Here is a 24,487-nt window from a genome sequence, read left to right as displayed (position 1 = left end):
AGACTGCAAGGCTCATCTCACCAACACAAAGACTCTAAAGTCTTTCTCCCAAGGCTGCAGAACTGAGGGTTTGGGATTATAGTCAGAGAGTATTAAAAGGGGATGAGATCATCCAAGTGGAAGGGGAAGGAAACTAAGCATTGTTAATGGTGATGGTAAACCAGAGCTGATGAACCAAGAGGAAACAGCCTTCTGGACAGCCAGTAATGCAGAGAGCTGTGGAAATATGAGATGGAGAGTCAAAAACAATTTGTACATGAAGGCGGGGGAGCGTGTGACAGGAGCAGTGGATGGGCAGGTAGAGGGGCTTGGGATTCTCTACTAGACTTGGAGACGGTGGGACCTCGGGAAACTCACTTTCTTCTTTTGGATTGCCAGTTCCTCATCTGTGAGGTGGTCACTGGGGTGCTGCTGAGATACTCCTCTAGCTGTGGCATTCTGATTCCACAAGCCAAGAGTCATCTTCTGTGACTATCAGTAGGGAAACTGAGGCTCTTGATGACATGTGTATCCTGAGGACTTGGGGCCATGGATGGTATCTGTCTTCTTCACAAAACTTACGTGCTTGCAACGTCAATACCTTAACATATTAAGGTTGCCATGGAGATGCTGGGAACGTGGGTTTTGCTGAGACTTCCTAAGCCTCATCCCACTCTCTCAATTCTCAAAAAGACATAAAACAAAAAACAAAAATACACACATACATGCATACAGGGGCATTCAAATGTTAAGACCATCTGTATGTGTGAGGTGAAATCTCTCCCTATCCTGGTAAGCCACCACACATTGAAGCGTTTCTGGGATAGAAATCCCAGTGCGGTTTTAACCAGTTTTTACTGGAAATCCCAGTGTGGTTTTAACTGCACCTGGCAACCATCAAGAGCTATCCAACAGCAGCTTAAATCACCATTTTATGGACAGGCACAGATTTTTGCAAATCATTACCATTATCTCATGATAAAATATTCTTCAGCTGAGCACAAAACGACCAGATGAGCAGAAAGAAAAAAGGAAGTTTTCTCAGGAAACAAAGTTTGCAAAAGTAAGATGCTGTTAAGGCAGAGGGAGGGCGATCGCAAAAGACCCGAGTGAATGAAGCAGTTCCACACACTGGTGTGTCTGGTGTGGGCTGGTGGCCAGGAAGGGCCACAGAGAGGCCTGGCGCGGGTCTCAGGCCCGCATCAGAACCAAAAGGAGGACAGTTCAGGAAGGAAAACTGCAGGGCCCTGTGATGTTGGTTTTCTCTCCCTCATCAGTGATTCTAGAGAGCTGAGGTCTAAATGCAATGGTCAAAGACACCTGCGTGTTTACAAACATCCTGGGGCTTGCACAGCAATCCCCCCCCCACCCCCCATAGATAGCTAGTCCTCACAGCGCTTTGCAAAAGAGGAGGGAGATATACAATTGGTATTGTTCTTTTCCTATGTGGTCTATGAGCAGAGCGGGTCCCATGGGTCTAAGGCAAACGGAAGCCCGTCTATATCACTGTCTCTGTGACAGTGCTGCCCAGTAGAGCTTCTGAAACCAACGCTGCACGTCTACTCTGTCTGATGTGGCTATCACGCATTTGAAGTGCGGTTCGTGCAAGTGGGGAACTGAGTTTTTATTTTTATTTCCTCACATTAATTTAGATTCTGTCGTTAAGTGGTCGCTCACGGCTGGTTGCTCCTTAAGTGGACGGCATAGCTCCAGGTGGGCAGGGGAAGGCTGTGGGGAGCGGGTTCCCTCCTTGCTCTGACCCAAAGAGGTGTACCTGCTCTCTTTTCAATTGAGAGAAAAATGTCCCTATTTTTTAAAAGAAGAAATTGAGACGTGCTGACATCCTCAAGAGTGGGCTCTGTGGTCAAAGACTCGGAGCCAGGGGCCTGTGTTTCCGAGCCCCAGTCTTCTCTCTGCAAAGTGGGATGGACAATCTCTGCCCTTGGGGGGCTTTGGGAACAAGGTGAGGTTACGTGAGTAAAATGTGTGCACCGTGTCTGGCACAAAACAAATGCTTGAAACACACCGATGCGTTCAATCGAATTCAGATTTTATGGCCTTTTCCACGACGTTCTGTGCACTGCCTGTGACCAATCCAGTCCCGGGTACTTGACACGCATTGTCTCATCCCACTGAGTCCTGCTATCAGGGCACGGGTGGATGTGTGGCTGCCATCCCCATGGCCAGGTGAGGAAACGGAGGCAGTGGAGGGCCACGTGACTCACACCGTCTGGTGTCACCACAGTGTCTGGCCTTCCACACAGTCTGATGCCAGAGGCCACAGACACAACCACTGTGGCCACGAGGTTCTGTGACACTTGCAGGGTAGACCAAGGCAAGTCTGTATTTTGCTCATGAAATTCAGACCGGCGGGCACAGCTGTGAGTCAAGCCCGGCGCTACGAGACAAGAAGCCGGGATCAGAGCCTGGCTGCAACAGCCTCGATGGGTCAGCTTCACGTGTCTCTTTCCCAATAGATGCACAGCCACGGAGGGTCCAGAGTCTCCCCCGCAGAAACCTTCTCTCACCCCCAGCACACCCCACCCCTGCCTTCAGGACACGTGTAGGCATAGAGGCCACAGCTCCCGTTGGTGCAGGGTCCGGAAGAGAAAAGCCACCTGAAACGGAAGCATCTGGGGGCCCGGAGCTGAGATTTCGGGAGACAGCCAGCTATCAGGCCGCAGCGTGGTAGCTGACAGCCCCTGGGTGTGAAGCAGCAGGAAGTAAAGCCGGCCCGACAGGAAAGAGGCCCCAGAGCTCACAGGGGTCCCCGGGATGCTGGGGGGGCTTACAGGTAAGGAAGCCAGTCATGCTTCTCTGCTCTGTGTTTCCCGCTCCTGCTTTTCAAGAGGAAACCGTCTTCGTCCCGCCTTCCCAGCTCCTGCCCATGTCCCATGGCTGTCACAGGCTGGAAGCTTCTCCCACGGGCCGGCGGAGGCCTAAAGGAGGGGATCTGAGAATAGCCATGGGGACAAAGCCCCTACCTGGTCCACCTCTCTGCCTGTCCTCCCCACAGAAGGGCCATCTCTTCTCCAAACATTTGTGACAAGTGAACGGCCACCTTGGCTCCCCAGCCTGAGGTGCGGAACAGAACTGGAGTCCCAAATGAATGCAGTGCTGTGCTGTGTGTGCTGTGTGTGTGTGTTTGCTGTGCTGGCCCACCCCCCGCCATGCATCGTAGAGGCGGTGTGGGTGCCCTTGCTCGCTTCCTGTCACTGGCAGTCCTCAAGGAAAGCAAATGATTAAAACCGGCAGCCATTCGGGATGGGGGGTGGGGAGCAGTAACACTTCCGTCTGCCGATGTGCCAACATGCAAAGTAAGGAGGATGTCACACGTGCCCCGTGCTACTTTAACCGAGCACTTTCCTGCCAGAGTCTTCGACGGCTCTGAAGAGGCTGCTACAGCTTTCTTGAGTGTGTCGATCTGACGCTGTCACCGGGGTCGGTGTCCCTTCTGCCAGCGTGGTGGCCTCAGAGTTCACTCCTTGCCCCAAGACTGCCTGTCGGCCAATCTGATGCCCCCAACACGAGGGAAGGCCACGGCCCCGAGGCAAGGCCTGGCCCTTTGGGGAAAGGGACTTGTATGGTGAGGCAGCTTGACATTTCCTAATCAAAAGTTTCCGGTTTTAGCTCATCATCTCCTTCTGCATGTTTTCAGATGCTCTCTGGGGGTCTCAGTACATTTAAAGGCTAATTATATCGTTAGAGTTAATTATTCATCCATTAACATTCAAGAAGCCTTTAACGAGACACTGACTTGTTCTGATGAATTAATGAATCTGGAGTGTGGACGGGTGTGTCTGTGCCTGCGCACGTGTGTTTTGGAGTCTAGTCTAAAGTGTTATGAAAATTAAACACTTCTTGGATGATAACTGGATGTACTTTGGAGCTCACGTGCGAGCCTAGCCAGAACGGAAATGCAGCGGCCAGAAATTCAGGCCAATCAGGGCGTTGGGACGCCTGGGGGTGGGGCTCGGGTGACTAGGCAGTCTCCGCCAGTGAGGCCCCCCGCACGGGACCTCTGTGAGCTTGGGTTTTCCCACGTGGAAGAAGGGGAAATGACACCTCTTTCTCAGGGTGGCTGTTGGATGGACGAAGACAGATGTGAACATGTTCTGTAAATTCAGGCGCAAGTTCAGGGGCTGGCGTGGCCGTGATGACGTCAGTGTGCGCGAAGGCGGTATGGATCCTCAGCAAGCACCCAGACACAAGGCTGTTGGGGGGTTGAGGGTGTTCATGGGCCCAAGAAGTGGTACCAGTGAGGCATGACAACCCTTGGAACTACCTGCTTGGGGAAGAGACCCTCAGCACGCACAGGCTGTACCTGCCGTCGGCACGGGATGGTCTAAAACTGGCTTTACGAAAGTGGCTTAGAATCACATCTGGACTCCCAGTTTGTGAATATAAGCTGTAAAATTAGAGTTATATGGACACGGATGCATTTTCACTAGGGAAGCATTTTTTTTTTTTTTTCAGAGCAAACTCCATTAAGCTAATCTAATTCCTAGATCGATGTCTCCTACAGCCTAGTTATTGTTTCCAACTTTTCTGGAAACTGTTTTCACTGGGATCAATTCTTTTGTGTTTAAATTTTATAAGGATTTGACTCACTGATCAGTGTGTGGACCACAACAAACTTGACTAATTTATAGCTGCTGCCATTTTGAGTTCCTTGTATGGTTATTATTTCCACTAAAGTTCAATTCTCCTGAGTCAAAATTGTGCAGAGACCCAAACTTGCTGGGGAAAGTTTGAGTCATCTATGGATTTTTAGTCAATAACAAATTTCACCCTGTGTGCTTTTAACTGTTGTCAGTTTAATTTGTATGAATTATGTCTACTGGTGATGATAGTGGCCGGGAACTGGGTTTTAAAAAGACCGATAGTTAATATTTATTTTTTAGCTGAGAAAATTCTTAGCAATTTTGTGAGACAGAGACAGAGAAAGGCAGAGAAGGAGGGAGAGAGAAGGAGGTAGAGATATGGATGGAAGCGGGCACCAAGGAAAACAGGAAGAGAAAGAGAACGAGAAAGAGGGAATCAGAAAAAGAGATGGTGAAGGGGACACAGTAAGTCACAGACAAGGAGAGAATAAGAAACGGGGAGATGGGAGAGAGAGAGAGAGAATAAGAGACACAGAAGAGGGGGTGTACCTTTGCCTACTGATGAATAACCTCAAAAGTAAGAAATAGTTGGAAAAAAAATGCAGCAAATCCTTGCTTTGTTTCTGTTCAATTCAACAATGGACCCAACTAGCCATGTCCAAGGAGTTGACAGGTCGTGTAACACTGTCTTTTTCTTTTACTATTTTCCAACAAGGCAACCGAGGCCCTAAGATCTCTGCCTAAGGCCTCCCACAGTCCAGGATTCCAGACCAGTCCATGACTTGCCCAAGCAATGTGCCTTCAGAACACCGCTGTGGGGCTTCCTCACATGGGATGTGGGGTCAGAGGAACAAGACCGTGGCACGTAGAGTGAGTCTGTGTGTTTCTCTAAGCCTTGACCAGAAGGAAAACAATCTCCCTCACATGGCTGTATACTGGTTGGATGAAGTAACAACTACAAACATGTTCTGGTGAGTTCTAAGGCGCTAGGCAAATGCTATGCTTCTTCACCCCACAATTCACGTTCCGACATTGGAAAAATACAGATTCCTTCTGGAATATAAAGCTTTTATACAGAGTCCCTTAGATTACCCTCTTCAAGGGTTGGGATCATGCTAACCATTCTACTGCTAATTCCGTGGCGCATGGCCTGTTATAAAGAATGCTCAGGGGCACCTGGGTGGCTCAGTTGAGTGAGCACCCGACTTCGGCTCAGGTCGTGATCTCACGGTTTGTGAGTTCGAGTCCTGCGTCGGGCTCTGTGCTGACAGCTCAGAGCCTGGAGCCTGCTTTGGATTCTGTGTCTCCTTCTCTTTCTGCCCCTCTCCCCACCCTCAAAAATAAGTAAACATTTAAAAAAAGAGTGCTCAAAAATTTTTTCTTAGACTTTTCTCGAATGTCTGCCGTGTGCCAGACACTATGTTATTTGCCTACATATCTCATTTAACCCTACCTACCCTGTTTTCCTAAGCCGAGGAGCCAAAATTAGCATCATTTTATGCATAGGAAGACTGGGGTGTACGGGGTTGATTGACTTGTCCCAGGCCCCACAGCTGGACGTTGGCAGAGTGGGGACTCCAATCCAGGACACTCAGCTTGGAGGCATCACATTATACTGCTGCTAGTGACAGTGACACTGCTGAGCCTGTCACACCAAAACTGAAAGACGGGCAATCGCAAGGACCGAAAGCCATATGAAAATGAAGGAAAGAATAGAAAAAAAAATCAACATTTGATAAAATGCTGTTATGCATCAGATACAGTGCCGAGTACTTTCCCTAGAGTCAATTCACTTAATTCCAGGGGATGGGACTGTACAGATGTGGGGAAAGCTCAGAGAGGTTATTTATTTGCCAGAAGTCACAGAGGTGGTCGTTATCACAGCTGGGGTATGCATCTAGTCATTTCTCACTCCCAGGCAGATATTCTGCACCAAGAGTCCACCCAGAAAATAAGCCAATCAGTCACCCAAATAAGACTGAGCTTTTTCAAGAAGGTATATATACTTTGACTCAGATATTCTCCTTCTTGAGATTATCCCTAGAGAACTACAGAGGACTCATCCGGATTTTTTTTTCAGATTTTAAAATTTTCTTTCTTTTTTTTTTTTAATTAAATAGAACTTATTGTCAAATTGGTTTCCATATAACACCTAGTGCTCATCCCAACAGGTGCCCTCCTCAGTGCCCATCACCCACTTTCCCCTCTCCCCCATCCCTCCATCAACCCTCAGTTTGTTCTCTGTATTTAAGAGTCTCTTATGGTTTGCCTCCTTCCCTCTCTGTAACTTTTTTTTCCCTATGGTCTTCTGTTAAGTTTCTCAGGATCCACATAAGAGTGAAAACATATGGGACCTGTCTTTCTCTGCCTGACTTATTTCACTTAGCATAATACTCTCCATTTCCAGCCATGTTGCTGCAAATGGCCAGATTTTATTCTTTCTCATTGCCAAGTAGTATTCCATTGTATATATAAACCACATCTTATTTATCCATTTGTCAGTTGACAGACATTTAGGCTCTTTCCATAATTTGGCTATTGTTGAAACTGAGCTATAAACATTGGGGTACATGTGCCCCTATTCATCAGACAGTCTCTTTAACATATGGTGCTGGGAGAACTAGACAGCAACATGCAGAAGAATGAAACTAGATCACTTTCTTACACCATACACAAAAATAAACTCAAAATGGATGAAGGACCTGAATGTGAGACAGGAAACCATCAAAACCCTAGAGGAGAAAACAGGAGAAACCTCTTTGACCTCAGTTGCAGCAATTTCTTACTCGACTCATCTCCAAAGGCAAGAGAATTAAAAGCAAAAATGAACTATTGGGACCTCAACAAGATAAAAAGCTTCTGAACTGCAAAGGAAACAATCAATAAAACTAAAAGGCAACTGACAGAATGGGAAAAGATATTTGCAAATGACATATCGGATAAAGGGCTAGTATCCAAAATTTATAAAGAACTCACCAAACTCCACACCCGAAAAACAAATAATCCAGTAAAGAAATGGGCAGAAGACATGAATAGACACTTCTCCAAAGAAGACATCCAGATGGCCAACAGATACATGAAACAATGCTCAATGTCACTCCTCATCAGGGAAATACAATCTAAACAAAACTAAAAGGCAACTGACAGAATGGATAACAATATTTGCAAATGGCATATAAGATAAAGGGTTAGTATCTAAAATCTATAAAGAACTCACTAAACTCAATACCTGAAAAACAAATAATCCAGTGAAGAAATGGGCAGAAGACATGAATAGACACTTTTCCAAAGACATCCAGATGGCCAACAAACATATGAAAAGATGCTCAATGTCGCTCCTCATCAGGGAAACACCAATCAAAACCACACTCAGATACCACCTCACACCAGTCAGAGGGGCTAAAATGAACAAATCGGGAGACTATAGATGCTGGAGAGGATATGGAGAAACAGGAACCCTCTTGCACTGTTGGTGGGAATGCAAACTGGTGCAGCCGCTCTGGAAAACACTGTGGAGGTTCCTCAAAAAATCATCCGGATTTTTAATGGAGCAATATGACTGCCAGCCCACAAAGAGAAAGGGTTAAACAGACCGTGATGTGGATACCACCCAATTCTGTCCAGTAGTCAAAGAGAATGAAGGCAAAAGACACCTACAGATATGGAAGGTTCTTCAAAACGTATTATTAGTTGGACACCAAACTGTGATATAACTGCATGGCTTGATAGCATCCCACAGAATGAACTGATAATGATGTGTGAACATATAAATACATACAAATGAATCTACCAAAGGTCGAGGAGAAAAGGCCTGGAATATCAAACAGACAGCGGTGCCTATCTGGTGGTGTGTGTGGGGTGATGGTGGTGGCGGCGGTGGTGGCTTGGGGCTGGGACATGGTCAAAGGGATGCTCCTTTTTCTGTGGTTTTGAGTTTTTACAGTGAGAATTTACGTTTCAATGAGAAGCAATGCAGCACAGCAGTTAAGGGCCCAGGTGCTAGAGCCAGTCCGAATCCCAGCTCTGGAGCTTACCAGCCCTCGCCTGGCCAAGAGCATTGACCTCCCCGGTCTAGAGCCCCTGCCTCATAACAAAGGCGTCCATCTCTCCCAGAACTGTCCACCTGTTGGGACAAGCCAAGAGTTAGCACGTACGGGTAGGAAGAGATGCTGGGCTGAGTGTGAAGGCTGGCTGTGACCCTCACTCAACCTCTGGACAAGCTGCCTCTCCCCCTCAGCCTTGGCTTGCTCTTCTGTAAAATGGACAGAAGGCCTACTTGGCAGAGTTGGAACAGAATGAAATGAGATCACACAGTCGAAGCCTCCGTGTGAGTTGGGCAGGCAGTAAGAAGAGGCGGTCCCTCAGGAGAAGGAATCTTCCAGAAACCCCCTGCCTCTTCACAGTCTCCAGGAGGAACTTCTAACCACGTGTATCCTAATGTAAGAAATATATCCTTTGCAGGGGGGTTGTTTTGTCTGTGAGTCCATTCCCCCCATCTCAATGGAAGGAGAAATAGTGCCCCCTTTTTAAAGCAGCATTAAGATTTTCAAAGGGAAAAAAAAGACATTTTAAAGTATGAACAAAATTAGTTCTGGGTTTTGTGTAATAGTGGGCAATTTAGCAGGCTAATTGTACAGTGTTATGGGAATGTTCATATTTATATTCTAAGTCATGGCTCGAAGCATGGGCTCTGGAGCAAGTGTGACCCAGACAAGCTGTTTATTCTCTCTACGCCTATTCCTTCCATTGTATATGGGAAAACATGAGAGTCGTTGGCTTGGGGTGGCTGTGAGGTTTAAATAATGCAGGCACAACACTCAGAGCAGTCCCCAGCACATAGGTGAGCGCCCAATAAATGTTATGGGCTAGGTAGAAATACCTTGCTTAGATCCCCCAAACCATTCAGGTAGCTTAATGCAATAGAGTAAGGTTTAAAAATATGGATAAAGAAATCCGATTGAGTTACGGGAAGTCAGAGGTGGGATAGTGGCTAAAGCTTCAGGGAAAGTCAGGAAGCAGATATTGAGGCCCTAAGCTCTCCACAGTTGCCGACAGAGGATCGCAAGTCGAGCTCTGAGTTATGTAGTAGCCCGGGCCAAAAGAAAATCCCAGAGATGGTGTTATGCACAAGGTAGAAGCGTGCCTTAAGGTGAAGGAAAACGACACTGTGCATGACGGAGACGTCTGAGAGGCGGTGGAGGGCAGCAATGTGAACAAACTGATCTACAATGATGGTACCAGGAAGCTTCCTAAAATAGCTGTTTCTTTAGGGGGCTCCCATGCCAGCCACAGGGTGATGGAAATGCAGAGCCGTGAGTTACATTAATTTATATTCCTCTAACTCGGCGAAATACCGTCCGGTCGTTAAATGTGAAAACAGTCCAACACCATGGTACAGGTTGGAGAAAAGCAAAGTGCAGATGTGCACGCACGGCGATTTGAGGGGTGTAAGCCACACAATGCGAGGACAGACACCAGGAGGAAACGGAGCGTTGTGTTCAGAAGAAACTTTTCTCTGATTATTACGAGTAATACTTTTGTTGCAGAACAGTTGTGACACACACAAAGATGGGAAGAAGATCAGACTCCCGGGCAATGAGCAGTATCTCTGATGCGTTTTGATGTATTTTCATTTTTGCCTTCTTTTTACCTCTCCCTCTCCCTCTCTCCCCATTGCTGAGTTTACAGAATTAGGATCCCACCTTTAAATCCCCCCCCCATTCTTTCCTATTTTTAACATTTTATGGATGGCCTTGAAAATCCATTAATATAGTTTTAATTGAGTTTAACAAGAAATAATTGCAACCACTAAAAAACCCCCCAAAAAAAACAAAACAAAAAAGTGCCTGTGCCTCCCTGAGTTTTTATTTTGGAAAAAAAAAAATCCTAACTCTGTGATGTGGTAGCAATTATTTTTAAGCTTTATTTGCAGTGTGGGGGTGGATCTCAGAAACCAGGTCACTGTTGATCTGACTTTTCTCTAGAGATGAGGCTATCCCATTTAGGAGAACAGCTCGTGGAGCCCTGTTGTCTATGCCTGCTTTCAAACCCAGGAGCTGGAAATGAACCCTCTGAGTTTGATCCTGCCTGACTGATAAAATATAGCTAATATTTTAGCTACGTATGCCACTCAGAGAGCATCCTGGAAAGAACATGCCCCACACAGCAGCTAATCATCGATGACAATCCTTACGCCTTCCCAGGCTGCCTTTGCCTTGGCAACTTCAACATCTCCCAACCAGTTTCTTGTGGGGATAGAAAGGACGATGCTGTGATCTTATCAACTCTCAGGTAGTCAGTTGATAGATATGTAATATAAAATATCTGTATCTTATATGCAGTATTTTAAATATGCCTAGATACACACACACACATATATATCAGAGATAAAACTGCGGGCTCCAAGTCTTTGGAGCTCTAACCTCTTACACCCAGCTGCCTCACTGGCACGCCGCTGAGGAGAGGCAACCCCAGATATCACACTTAGTAACTCTTCAAGGTAGTGACTTGGTTAAATAGCCTGTTGAGTACTTTAGTTAACCTCGGTTCTTCATCCCTTAAAGGAGACACCCGGCTCGGCAGCATGCTGTCAGGATTAAACGGGATTATTATGCATGTGAAACGTTTGGGGCTGCGTCTCACCAACTGCTGGGTCTCAACAGATGCAGAGGGGAGGTGGGTGCCCAATGATGGGGTCCCAGAGACACTTCCAATTAAGCCTGCACAAAACCTCCTCCATGCCTCGTCTCCTCCGGGGCACGCCTTCTCAAATGCCCTTCCTCTTCAGACGGGACACCATCTCCCAACATTCAATGAACCTCTCAGAAGCCATGGACTACCTCTACCTGAGTCACCAGAAGTGCTAATAGAAGCATGGATTCCTGAGCCCCAGAGGCTTGGGGACCCTGTGCTCCAGAACAGGGGCTCAGTGCTCCCCTTTACCGCGAAGGCAGTGCCGCGAAGCTACGCAAGTAGCTGCCTGATTTTATTTTTACAGACACATCCCTGAGCACGACGTGAGGCCTGCAGTAAATGTTTATCGGTCCAAAGGCAACCCTCCCTCCCCACCCTTCTCTCCAAATACTCAACGTAAGGGAAGCCGAAAGATGCCTGCCTGTTTCCCAACACTCTTGGGCGGGACAGGAAATCAGATAGATAGGGGACGGCATGGCCAACGGCTAAAGAAGGATGCTTCCAAAGGAAATTAGGACTTTTCATAAACGTATATACAAATAACTGCACACGAACATCAGTGAAGATAAACAGAAACCATCCCACTGCGTCTTGAAATATTAGGCTCTGAGGAGTCCTGGGGATGTTGACGGTTTAATTTAAATCTGCCGTAAAACACTGGGCTTGCAAGTTTGCCCATTTGCTAGAACCGCTTGGAGAACATGAGCTTCTCATGACAGAGCATTTGTAAATCTAAATCTGCCTCCGCTCATTTCAGCTCCCTCTTCCAGAGTGGATGTCTTCAAACCTGGATGAGCGCAGGTCAGAGTTACCGAAGAGCTTCCTCTGGCATGCCGATTCCCAGGCTGCCGCCCCCGGACATTCTGATTCTGTCGGCTCAGTGGGGCTCAGGAACCCACATTTTTATTAGCACCTCTACTGACTCAGACTCAGGCCACCCTCGGAGAAATACTGGTCTAGAAACCCGGGGTCACAAACCGCTCACCCACCTCTGATTCAGGAGAGCCCCTACCTGTCACAACAGACCCAATCCTGAAAAACCCTATCCCTGTCCATGTTTGCACGTCATATCTTGTTTCCTCGTTGATTTGCCTGCTGATTTCTGGAATGGTTTATCTCGACTTAAAGTTTCAGTAAACAATGAAACCTAACTTAGTTTCAGGTTTCTCTCTACCTCTGGTCTTAAGGCAATTAGGGATCCCAGAGATAAGCTACGTGGTTACATTGACTGGTCTACTTTTTATATGTTGTCTCAGTAGAATGTGTTTATGGAATCCCTTTAGAACAGTAGTTCTCAAAGTTCAGCATGAATCAAAATCACCTGGAGAAGAAGGATGCTTGTTAAAATGCAGACTCACAGGGGCGCCTGGGTGGCTCAGCTGGTTGAGCATCTGACCTCGGCTCAGGTCATGATCTCGGAGGTCCATGAGTTTGAGCCCCATGTCAGGCTCTGTGCTCACAGCTCGGAGCCTGGAGCCTGTTTGGTATCTCCCTCTCTCTCTCTCTGCCCCTCCCCTGCTTGCGTTCTTTCTCTCTCTCAAAAATAAATAAAACATTAAAAAATTTTAATTTTAAAATCTCCTCAAGTTTAACAATTCAGGGGTGCGTAGGGCACCTCTCTCTACCTTCCAGAAGATTGGAATCTTCTGGAGATGCTGCAGTGAAGGAGGGGAATGGCTGGGTGCTGGGTATGTGAGGAGTTCATTTTGTTACTGTTATTCCTTCAACAACACAGCCTCATGATATTTACTCTTGTGAAATGATTGCCTAAGGCACATCATGTTTTAAAATAACCTATTTCCTAGTGGCAAGTTTTAAAAGGAGACGAGATGTGAGAGGTAAGGAAAAGATAAGAAGCAAGGTGAGGCAGACACTTGACTCTGATGAAGTCTTGGAGGAGGAGCAGATGAGACCCCCATGGAGTTGCTGGGATCCTGGTACCATTCTGTGGTGGCAGGTTCCCACATTTTGCTTCTCGTAATCATGTTGAGGGGTTGAAGTCCTATCATATCAGGTCGTGCCCCTTCCCTGCTCTATCTTTCTAAAATAAAAAAAAAAATGCAACTGGGATAGAAGAAAATTCAAGAAAGGAATCTCTTTTTGGAGTAGAGAAGGACTTCTGAATTACAATTCATAACCCAGAAGACTTAAAAAAAAAACTGATAAATTTGACTACAAAAAAAAAATCGGCATGGAAAAAAAAATACCATCTGGAAGCTCCAAAGACCAGAAAGCTGGGAACACCATTTGTAACTACACCACAAATAAAGGGCTTAATAAGAAAAAGACCAAGAGACCAATAGAGAAAATAATGAACGTTTTCAAAAAAGGAGCTACAGAAGGCTTTTAATTATGCATAGATTGATCTGGAGGGACACAGGATGGTCAGGAGATGTGGTTGCTGTTGGGGATACTTGGCAGAGGAGAAACAGTGTGGGGGGAAGGTTCTTCACTGTTCATCTTTTTATACAATACTTTTTGATTTGGAATTATGTAATGCATTCTCTATTCAAATTTTAATTTAATTAATTTAAATAATTAACCAAGCAGTTCTTTAAAAAAGATCCATACAGGGGCGCCTGGGTGGCTCAGTCGGTTAAGCGTCCAACTTTGGCTCAGGTCATGATCTCACAGTTCGTGAATTCGAGCCCCGTGTTGGGCTCTGTGCTGACAGCTCAGAGCCTGGAGCCTACTTTGGATTCTATGTGTCCCTCTCTGTACCCCTCCCCTGCTTGTGCTCTGTCTCTCTCTCTCTCTCTCCATAAATAAATAAATAAATATTTAAAAAAAAGAAATAAATATTTTTTTAAAAAGACTCATACCTCTCCAACTCTGGTTTCTGAGTTTGCTGTAATAGCACAAATTATCTCTCACATGGAAAACTGAGTATAGAGTAAAGCTGCCAGCTGCCCAGGTTTGCTGGGATGGATGTCATAATTATTATATGGCTTCCAGAAAACAATGTATACGATTTATGGCTAGGAACCGTTTCCATTCCTTGACTCCTTTTTGTTCGTATTGTTTTTTTAAAAAAAAAAAATGGGAAAGCAAGAAAGCAACCCATTCACTGCTCTGGGTGACAGATGGATAGAGACGGGGCCAGCGAGACTCCACTCGCTCTTTCTAACCACTGTCATCCACATTTGCGTTCATGGTCCGTCCAAACCGACAGTGTATGTTGAAGAAAAGACCATGGCAGAAACAAACCTACAAAACCCATATCTGGGGCTCAACTGGAAAGTCATCAGAATTTTCTGGTATCTACCGAGATCAAACACACATGCATTTTACAGCTCGGCGATTCCTGTCTTAAGTATGTATCAAGGGCGGTGTACTCCCTTGTGCAGCGAGGGCATGTATGAGAATGCCCCTAGAAGCATTACCCCAAACATCCCCGAATGGGACGCTACCCCAACGTTCACGACTAGCAGACGAGGATGACTCTGTGGCATGTCCCCACAGTGGACTTCCACACCGCCACGGCAATGACAGACCTGCAGTGACACGTGGCAATCTCGCAAACAGACTGCTGGGCTGAAAGAAGGCGAGCGGAAAAGAAGACGTCCGGTGTGATCTTACTGAGATGCTAGAATAACAGGCCAAATGAGTCTATGGTGTTAGAAGCGAGGCTGGTGGCGGGGGAAAAGGGCGTGGCAGGGTTTCTAGGGATTGGCTACGGATGGTCAGTTTGGACAAAGTCGTCAAGCACTGTCCTTAATGTGTGTATCTTCTCTGCATTTGTGTCTGTCCTCCATGAGATGTTTTAAAAATCACTCTGAGCCAGAATGCGCAGCACGTGAACGAGTCTGGGGTAAGCCATGGGCTCGACTTCTCAAGACGTGTTGTCCCAGCCCCTGCTGAGATACCAAAGAGATTCCAAAGAGACTGAAGGGACAAAATGCGACCGGCCAAAGCTCCTGGAAATCATGCGGAAGTTGGGCTTGAGGGTTTAGACGGGGCCCCTAAGGAAGAGGCTGTGGACGAAACTACGGGATGATGCACAACAGTCATGTCTCACACCCCCCAAGATGCATTTTGCACATCCCCAGCATTTTGAAGAGGCCACAGAAGAGAATTTAACCTTTACACCAACTAAGAGCACTGGCAGTCGGGTCGTGTCTATGCAAAATGCTTTCCGGCACATCTTCCCTCAGTCCTCACAAAACCCCTACGAATTAGGTCCCGTTAGGATTTCCATCTTACATATGAGGCTGGGAACAACTCAGCGTCTGTCCCAAGCCACACACGATATCAACGGGGGGAGGAGAGGCACACTCCAGCTTCACCTCCCAAGATCCTAGCCTCTGCGGTCTTTTCTCAGCAGGTCCTCCCTCCGAGTAGGCTACACTCTGCAGTGCCAACAGGTGGACGGGGACATCGGCTGCACCTTTAGAGACGCTGCTCTTCTCTCCAGCTTTCCTTTCTGCTTCGTCAGTGCTACACTATCAGCTTTTACATACAGCCACTCACCAAAAACTCCTACTCCAAATCAGATAAAAGTCTGCAGCACTTTGTTTTCAGCACTTTCGAGAGGCTAACAGACCCTTTAGATCTTTCTCTCTGGCTGAAATATCCCACAGGGTTGCACCAACTTCTTTATCAGTTGAAGAAACCCCTCTGGTTCTCTGCATTTTCAGGTGTCCTGGATTTGTGTTTCCTTAACACGACTCAAAAGGAAACCTGTGGTGCTCATGAGATTAACAAAAAGAGCCCTCACGTAGGGTTCATCTGAACCACAGCTACTTTCCAGAAAACACAGCTGCGAAGGCAAGGTAAGCACCAAGGCACGCAGAGTCATTTTCTGTGAGGTTTATGGGCTGGCAGGCCTGCAGAGAAGAAAACAAATCCCCATCATCCTTACCCAGTTTTCAAGCTGACCAAGGCATCTTCCACTCCCTTCTGATTGAATTTGGTCATGTACTGATGCATGTAGGGGTAGTTATTACGAATGTTTCTCTCGGTACTGCCGTTAGGCACCGTGCCAAATCGGAAAGGTGGGGAATAGTCGTGAGGTCTCTGAAACTGGAGAGACAGACAGACAGACAGACAGGACAGAGACAAAGAAAGAAGGAGGAGAAGTCAGCCACCATTGTGTCTTGTGTCGGGAGTTAAACATATGCACGCCCTAGCACAGGACAGCTGAAAAACCATTCATTTCTGTTTCCTTTTTTATTTAATCCCACCTGCCACTGGCCCGTGAGCTCTGAGAGGTCAGAAACAGTGTCTGTCTCGTTCCCAACTGTCCCCCCAGTGGCGAGCACAGGGCCTGGCTGAGTGTGCGACAGGCATTCGTTGGATTAACTTTTTTTGGCCCCATTATAGACTGGCCTTGCGGTGGGCACACGGGCCGTGCTCAGGAAACACTAACTGCCAAAATGAAGGTGTTACTTTAACTCGGTTCATTTTATCTACCTTCTCATGAAATTTCTCTGTTTTCCCCACCAATCACTCCCTTGTCTGAACCTCATTCACAATTACCATGACCGCCCCTGGGCAATGATGAACAACACAATGTATCACGCCAGGATACGCCTCCTTGGCCTAAGGATTCTCTTCGGCTGGTTATTTTTACAAACAGCAGACACAGGACAAGGTCTGAAGAGTAAAAGCCCTTTTGTAAGAGACGCACTGATATTGGTAGGGGTGTCTTCCTCTCAGCACCTAGAGAAGGAAGATGTCTCATCTCTAGAAACTCTTATTGTTGAAGGCACCAACTTAAGTCTATAGAACAGCCCTCATCCTTGTTTACTGTGCTTTTCCTGACAAGCTCCCCTAACAGGACTCCTCACCCCCGCCCCCCGTGTCTCTCATTTGCCCTTAGCTGGTGACAGTGGTCAAGTTGGTGGCTTGGGCCATCGCAAAGAGTTACTTGGCTTTCCTGGGCATGTCCCACGTCTACACAATGTATCCATGCTATTAAACTTTTGTTTGTTTTTCTCCTGTTCATCTGTCTTTTGTTATAGAGGTGTCTCAGCCAAGAACCTACAAGGGTAGAGGGAAAATTATGTTTCCTCCCCTACAGTAACTCTGTGTTTGCCATTTACTCATTCCCCACTCGCTCATTCATGCATGGCCCACTTATTGGGGACCTAATATATTCCAGGCATAATGGCAGCCTCCACGAACGTTTCTTGAGCTGGAACCATTAGCTTCTTGGGGATGCCCATATCGTGAATGGCTCTCAAGCCTCCATTAAGGTTGGCTCTCCATGCTCCACTTGTCTTCCCTGATTGACTGATATTGTGTTCATAAGTGCAGTGCCTGGGACAGCCCAGCGAGATTAGGAGTCAAGAGTACTAGGTCTGACTGAGTCCCAGAAACAGAATTAAAATCTAGAGTCAGCAGAGGGCAATAGGTACAAGTGTGAGCTCAGGTTCAAAAGTTAAAAAATCAGGTTCTACCATTTATGAACTATGAGACCTTAGATAAGTCACTTTATACTGCCTCCATTTATTTTCCAGATCAGTACTCCTCTTGTAGGGGTTAGTGGGGCATTCTAAAATTGCTAAAATTTGTCAAGTAATTAAAATAGTGCCTGCAACAGAATGAGCACTCAAAAATAGTTATTATTACTTTTCAATTTTATTATCAGCATGGACAAAAAAAAAAGTAACCTGGGCTTCATTTTTCCATGAAATAGGAAATTCTGGAACTATACAGTAATGATAATGACTGGCACTTTTTGAGGACTTGCTTAGGGCCAGCATTGTGCCAAGGACTTTACAGATGCTGGAGCATTTAATCTGCACAACGAATCTGCCAGGTAACAAATCTTAGAGGCTCCATTTTACAGATGGGGAAACTAAGGCTGAGGGAGGTTACGTGACCTATTTAGGATCCCACTGCTTGCAAGCAGCAGCCCAGAATTCCATCGCACCTATGCCTGACCTCAGGTTAAAGTCTGAACTCTGTCCTTCCTCAAAGTCCGTCGCTAGTAACCACTCCTCTTTTAGAGGGAGGACCATGCAACCCACAGAAGGGAAGGATGCCCAGCAAACCCATGGCGGGACCAGGGCTAGGATCCAGAGGCATCTGAGACTTCTAGGTCAGCATGTCTTACACGCAGCTAAGAACTGCCGGAGAAGGCATCCAAGTTCACCCGAGCCAGACCAACCACAACCATCATTCTTCCTTCCAGACTCACACTTCATTTCACCGTTAATTAAAATTTCCACTTGAAAATCGTGTCCCCTGAATTAGGCAAGCTGTTGTGTAATAAGCAGCCACCACTGCATTTGGGGGGAAGTGGCCATACATTGGTCAAATGAGATCTTCCTGCTTGGTGCCTTGCGTTGGTAGAGTGTGTGTGCATGTGTGTGTGCGTGTATGTGTGTGTGTGTGCGTGCACATGAACAACAAAATGCTCTTTGCACTCCCTCTGGCGGGCAGTGCCTCAATTTATCACCAAAAGAGGAAGAGGCACCAGCCCCGCTCGTGGGCACGGCAGCCGCCTGCTCTGGGGACACAGGTAAGTACTCTGTATAAATCTAGGTGCTGTGTCAGCTGCTTCCGATCTCCAGAGGCATGGGAGATGGTCCACTTGACCAGATGTGTCCCCTTCACTCCCTGTCTGCAGCAGAGGGGCCACGTAGCTCTTTACAGGTTTGCTCTGGTCCCTACCTTGGGTTTGCACAGTGACAGAGGCAGATGTTCAGCCTCAGTGGTGAACTTCCACACTTCTCAGGCCTTAACTGCACCATCACCCCCACAAAATTCAGCCCAGCACCGAGATCCAAAAACCTTTCCCACTAGAGTAAAGGCTGTCAAACTTAAAAAAATTTTTTTTTATGTTCATTATGCTTGTTTACTTTTGAGAGAGAGAGAGAGAGAGAGAGAAAGAGAGAGAGAACAAGCAGGGGAGGGGCAGAGAGAGGAAGACACAGAATCTGAAGCAGGCTCCAGGCTCTGAGCTGTCAGCACAGAGCCTGACGTGGGGCTCAAATCCACGAACGGTGAGATCATGACCTGCACTGAAGTTGGATGCTTAACCGACTGAGCCACCCAGGTGCCCCAAGGCTGTCAAACTTTTTACAGCATGACTCTCAAAACACACTCTATGGACTAGGACATTCTTCACGTATACCCTGTCCACACACACACACACACACACACACACACACAAGTGCCACTTCCCTGCACTCTTTCTACATGTGATCTATTCTGATGTCACTAAGATGTTCTATTTCTTTAATGGCCACAACCGTTACATTAATTTCAGGGCTCACTAAAAAGCTAGGACCTACAGTGTGAAAAACAGACCATAGGCACACGAGGTAAGTGTGGGTCATCTCTTAAATCCGGGGGCCTCCCACTGAGGACATCATCCGTGTAGTTTTCAGAAACGATTTCTTGTGCAACTTTCTCCCAGAGAGTTCTGTGTCCAAAGAGAACAAAACAGATGTGGGCTGTAGCAGAGGAAAGGGTGGTACAAAGATGTCCATGGTCAGCAAGACCACAGAGCAATGTAATCACGATGCCGGGGGTGGAGGGAGTCAGTGGAACTCCCTGGGGCTTCTCTCTCTGAAGACTACACTCCCTGGTCAAGTTCATTGCCTTCACTTGGTCTTAGGCTTAGACAATTCAGCTCCTCATCTGCCCCTTAGGAATTGAGTCATTTGGGGCAGCTGCCTAAGTTCTCCAAGCCTCAGTTTCTCTATGTGTAAACTGGGGACCGCTTTTGCAATTAATCATTTGGTCCTTCAAAGAATACGTGGCTTGATACACATTGCCTCATCACCTGCTGTCACCCAAAGTGACTTTAGCCAAATAATGGAGCCAGTTTCCTTCTAATCCGGAGAGCAAAGGATTAGGAGGGTTATATTCTAAACTTTTCTTCCATCCAGTATGTGAACAAGTCTGGAAGTCATCCAAGGGGGCAAGACACGGCAAACCCTTCAGGACCACGCAAGTACAGATGCAGGTCTGGGGGATAAAATGCTTAGGACAAATGTGGCAATGGACCAGGACATTTCTTTATTCCTCTTACACATCCAAACTACACATTTATTAAAAATAACTAGGGGCGCCTGGGAGGCTCAGTTGGTTGAGCGTCTGACTTCTGCTCAGGTCATGATCTCGCAGTTTGTGGGTTCGAGCCCCACGTCAGGTTCTGTGCTGACAGCTGGGAGGCTGGAGCCTGCTTCCGATTCTCCATCTCCCCGCCCCCCTGCCCCTCCCACTTCCCCACCCTGCACTGAGCTCTCGCTCTCTCTCAAAAATAAATAAAGACTAAAAAAAAATTAAAAATATATCTGTCTTCTGTGACTACAGATAAGGGTCACTGGCATGTGGAGTTTCATTTCGAGTACGGTCTGCTCCTGCTGGTGATGTGCCACGAGCTTCTGGAGGTCAGCATCAACCGACTGTGGCCCTTAGAAGGGAGGAGAGGCTCAGAGGCCTCTGTGCAGCCGGTGCCCACCCAGCAGCAGAACCGCAGCGCTCGGGGACAGCACAACTCCACGGGGACACATTCGTGGGCTCCGCTACCGAGGCAGGCTCCTGAATCCCCCCATTGTCACAAGAGGCCAGCTGGTGCAGCACCGCTCCCAGCCCCCAGAGGTGCGGAACAGCTCATGAGGCAGCAAGGCTGAGGAGGAGGAGGAGGAGGAGGAGGAGGAGGAGGAGGAGGAGGAGGTTCATTTGACCCCAAATCTGGCGTTGCTCTCGCCACTACATTCATCTTGGAGCTCCCCCACCCTTTTTGGGAAGCTTCCCCATCAACATTTCAACTTTTCTTTAGTATTTCCTAGGGGAACATCTACCTATGAATCTGCCTATTTAGAACCGAAGCCCGAGCTCATCTGAGTGCGCCACGGGCTTCAACGGTGCTTTTCCCAGCAAGCACTAAGACTGCAAAATGCTTTAAAAGCATCATAAACCTGAGTTGTTACACAGGTAATCATGATTTAAAAAAAAAAGGGGGGGGGGGAAAGGAAAAAAAACACCTGAGTGTGTACAGTATTAAATTGATTCCATATAGATTTTTTTATTTTGTAAACTTTTTCGGTGGATCTGCTATTACTCTTCTGGGAGCATTTAGCTTATTTACTCCAAGAATTTTGCTGTTTATCTAATTGTACCAAACATTTAATTAAAAGAACTATCTGCGTGCCACTAATGCTCTGAGCTTGGGAGCTGAGCTGTGTCCCATGAGGATGTGGTATCTGTTACGAGGCGTCTCAAAGCCAGAGAAGGTCAGTCAAATTATTAGTGGTTCTAATTAGTTTTCCCACAAGCGGCCATGTTATTTAGACCCAAAACTACGTAGCAAGGGATATTTTTTTCTCACCCTTGCCTTTGAAAAGAGCAACAAAAAGCAAAATAGGCCGTGAACTACTTTCTTGAAAAATCCTGGTTCCCGATGCTTCTGCTGTACCTCAACCTGCCTCTTCGAGGAACCATATTTTCGTTCCCCTGATGTGACGGGAGGCACGTACCGGTGCCGGTGGCTGTGGGGGATTTTATGGACTACAAGGCACATTCACGACTGCTGTCTGCCTCTCTCGCTACAATCTCTTCTCCTACTAAACGTCAGGGAGGAATGAGGAGGCACGGCCAGGTTCCGTGACTATAAAAGCATGGAGTAAATCGCACCTCTGAGTTTGCCCTGCCCAGAAGCAAAGGAACGACTGGGGTTTTGTGCTCCCACACTGGTTAGCTGTTGTTTAGAGGTAACCGAAGGGATTGGGGGAACTTAACCTTCCCAGAAGTTTACCGTTCTAGTGCCCCAAGGTGAACCTCCTGTGAAGATCCCCCTTATGAGCCTTTGTCAGCAAAAGTGGGATGGGTACATAGAGCTGGAAGACGGATCCCAGGAGACCCAGGTGAGATGCCTACAGTGTCCTACACAGCATGCATTTGTCACCCAACAAACATATCCTGAGCACCTAAGTGCCAGAGAACTCTCTCCTAAGCATTCCCCTGATAGCCCCTCCAGCCATGTCAATGTTAATCTCACAGGTTTTAGCTCCTTGATAATACTTGTTCCTGCCTGGAATTTTGTTCCCCATTTACATTCATGCATGTGTTGTTTATTTCTCTCTACTAGAAGTGAAGTATCGTGGGAGTATGAGAGCAAGCTGCCAAGTTCGCCACAGTGGCTGGGAACACCCCTCCCAAGAGGTGACACTTTCCCTAAAAGACCGGAAAGTCAAGAAGGAGCCAGCCATGAATGATGGGGAAGAACATTCAAGGCAGAGGGCAGAACAAGTGCAAGGGCACTGTGGTGGAAATCTGCTTGCGGTACTGAGGGTACAGGGAGGGCGGCTGTGCGAGCAAGAGGGAGGGAACACTTGAGGGGTGCACCAGATAATAGAGGGCTCTGTCGCCATGGTAGAGTGGCATTTACTCCAGCCACAGTGGGAAGCGTTCAGAGAGAGGCCAACCACTCACCCCTGCCACTCATCATCTTTCTGATGACAGGCCTTCTCTCTACCTCTTTCAACCACAGCATATGTCACAGATAAGCTGTTAGGGCCTTTCATGGTTGATTTTCTATTCAGCGGTTTGTTGACGAATGCCAAAAGAATACACGTAGACTTAAGTCAGCAAGACATGCTGGTGAGATTTTATGAAGAGAGACAATTATCCACGTACGCGAGACAGAAAATCTTTGCGAGGCAGCAATCCCCACACTGCTGAGCTTAGCAAGTCAGGATTTGCTTCCTGAACCTAAAATTTCAACGGAAGGCTGCACCCGGTTTACCTCTTTTCTTCCTCTGGGTGCCTTTCTGAACAGCCACTCACACCCCGCCTCCCTTGTGACATTCTAGCAGAGAATGGAGACAGCAGGTGTGATATTGGAAGCACAGCCCCGCCCCGAGAGGGAGAGCTGGAGAGGTGTCTGGGTAAAAAGGAGCCGGTGGCGAACGAAAAGCCTCTCTGCTCCTTTTGTGCCCTTGAGGAAATTTCAGGTGAGTCAGGAATGCAGACGGTGGGGCTGGCCGGCTACACGGGTACAAAGGCGCTGTTAGTTTGTCTCTGGGCAGGCCTTAGAGACGACTTTCTTTCGTGTCAGAGATGAGAAATCCAGGCGTGGGGCACATTAGAGACTCAACCAATGCCAGAGAACGGGGACGTCGCTACAGGCTCAGAGCACCCCACTTCCGCCCCGCCCAAGTTTCTCCTTGTCCAGGCTCGTGGGTCTCCTCCAACACCACGCGCTGTCTTACGGGGAGAACTCCAGCCTGAGCTGGAACACAGTGCCACCGTCATCGTTCTCTAAATATGACAGATGACCATTTGGGGAAACGGTGCTTCCAAATTAGACCCGGAATCTTTTAGATCCGGGAGGGCTAAGCCTCAGGTTCTGTTTCTAAAATTTCTAGAAAGATGCCAATTCAAGTTAAAAGAAAAAAAACCCCAACCCTCTGGCTTTGTGCTTTAGAGTTGATGGGTTTGGATGGGCCCTTCTGAGAAGAGAGCATTTAAGATCAGCCCCTCGGGCAGTGAGGGAAGTAAGGTGACCTTACCTTTTTGTCACTGAGGCCGGTCACTTGGTCCACAAATTCCTCCTGGATCATGAAAGCGGCCAGGTTGGCCGTGTAGCTGGCCAGGAAGATGACGGCGAAGAAGGCCCACACGGACACCATGATCTTGCTGGTGGTACCTTTGGGGTTCTGGACGGGCACGGAGTTGTTGAACACCAGGCCCCAGAGGAGCCATATAGCTTTTCCAATCGTGAAAGAAGGCCCATGGGGTGCTGCAAATAACAGGAAGGACATTCTCAGAACTTTCTCCAAAGGGCAATGCGGCAGCTGCCAGCAATCCTGCCGGGTGCCGGAAGATGGGACTGTCTCACGGTGGTACTTCATTGCCCCAGAACCACAGCCACCACACTCCCTGCGTCTTTAAAAATGAGCATTTCCCCCACATTTCTATCTAGCTGGATTTTTTTTTTGGCCACATTTCTTAAAAGAAGGCGAAATAAATAATAAAAACAAACAAGGGAGAAAGGAAAAGAAAAGGGCTCTGCAAAATGTGGTTTTAAATTTGGATTCGATTTCCATCTGGGGGAGCCAATCTCCTTAATCAGCCTAGCGAGGCTTGCAGAAATGCATGTGTGGGGTCGCTTCAGTTGTCACAGGCCGTGCTACCGGTAAGAACCATGCGGTCCAGTGGGACTGACGTGTGGCAGTCTAATCCAATTGTCCCTCGCAACTGCTCCTGTTCAAACTCAGACGTAAAGTGTGCACAATATAGGAATTAAACCC

General features: G+C 47.3%; 1 protein-coding gene across 1 annotated transcript in view; it reads right to left on the bottom strand.

Moving 5' to 3' along the window:
* GRIN2A (glutamate ionotropic receptor NMDA type subunit 2A) overlaps positions 1 to 24,487 on the bottom strand; it is a 367,847-nt gene that overhangs the window by 34,735 nt on the left and 308,625 nt on the right. The window contains exons 9-10 of the mRNA XM_042971083.1: positions 23,747 to 23,976; positions 16,138 to 16,298 (exon numbers count right to left, since the gene is read on the bottom strand). Coding sequence (XP_042827017.1) covers positions 16,138 to 16,298; positions 23,747 to 23,976 — 391 coding nt within the window. The remainder of the gene's footprint in view (positions 1 to 16,137; positions 16,299 to 23,746; positions 23,977 to 24,487) is intronic.

This window comes from Panthera tigris, chromosome E3 (genome assembly GCF_018350195.1).
Source record: "Panthera tigris isolate Pti1 chromosome E3, P.tigris_Pti1_mat1.1, whole genome shotgun sequence".
Lineage (NCBI taxonomy): Eukaryota > Metazoa > Chordata > Mammalia > Carnivora > Felidae > Panthera > Panthera tigris.
The sequence above is the reverse complement of the archived record's forward strand: the minus strand, read 5'-3'. Positions and strand labels throughout refer to the sequence as shown.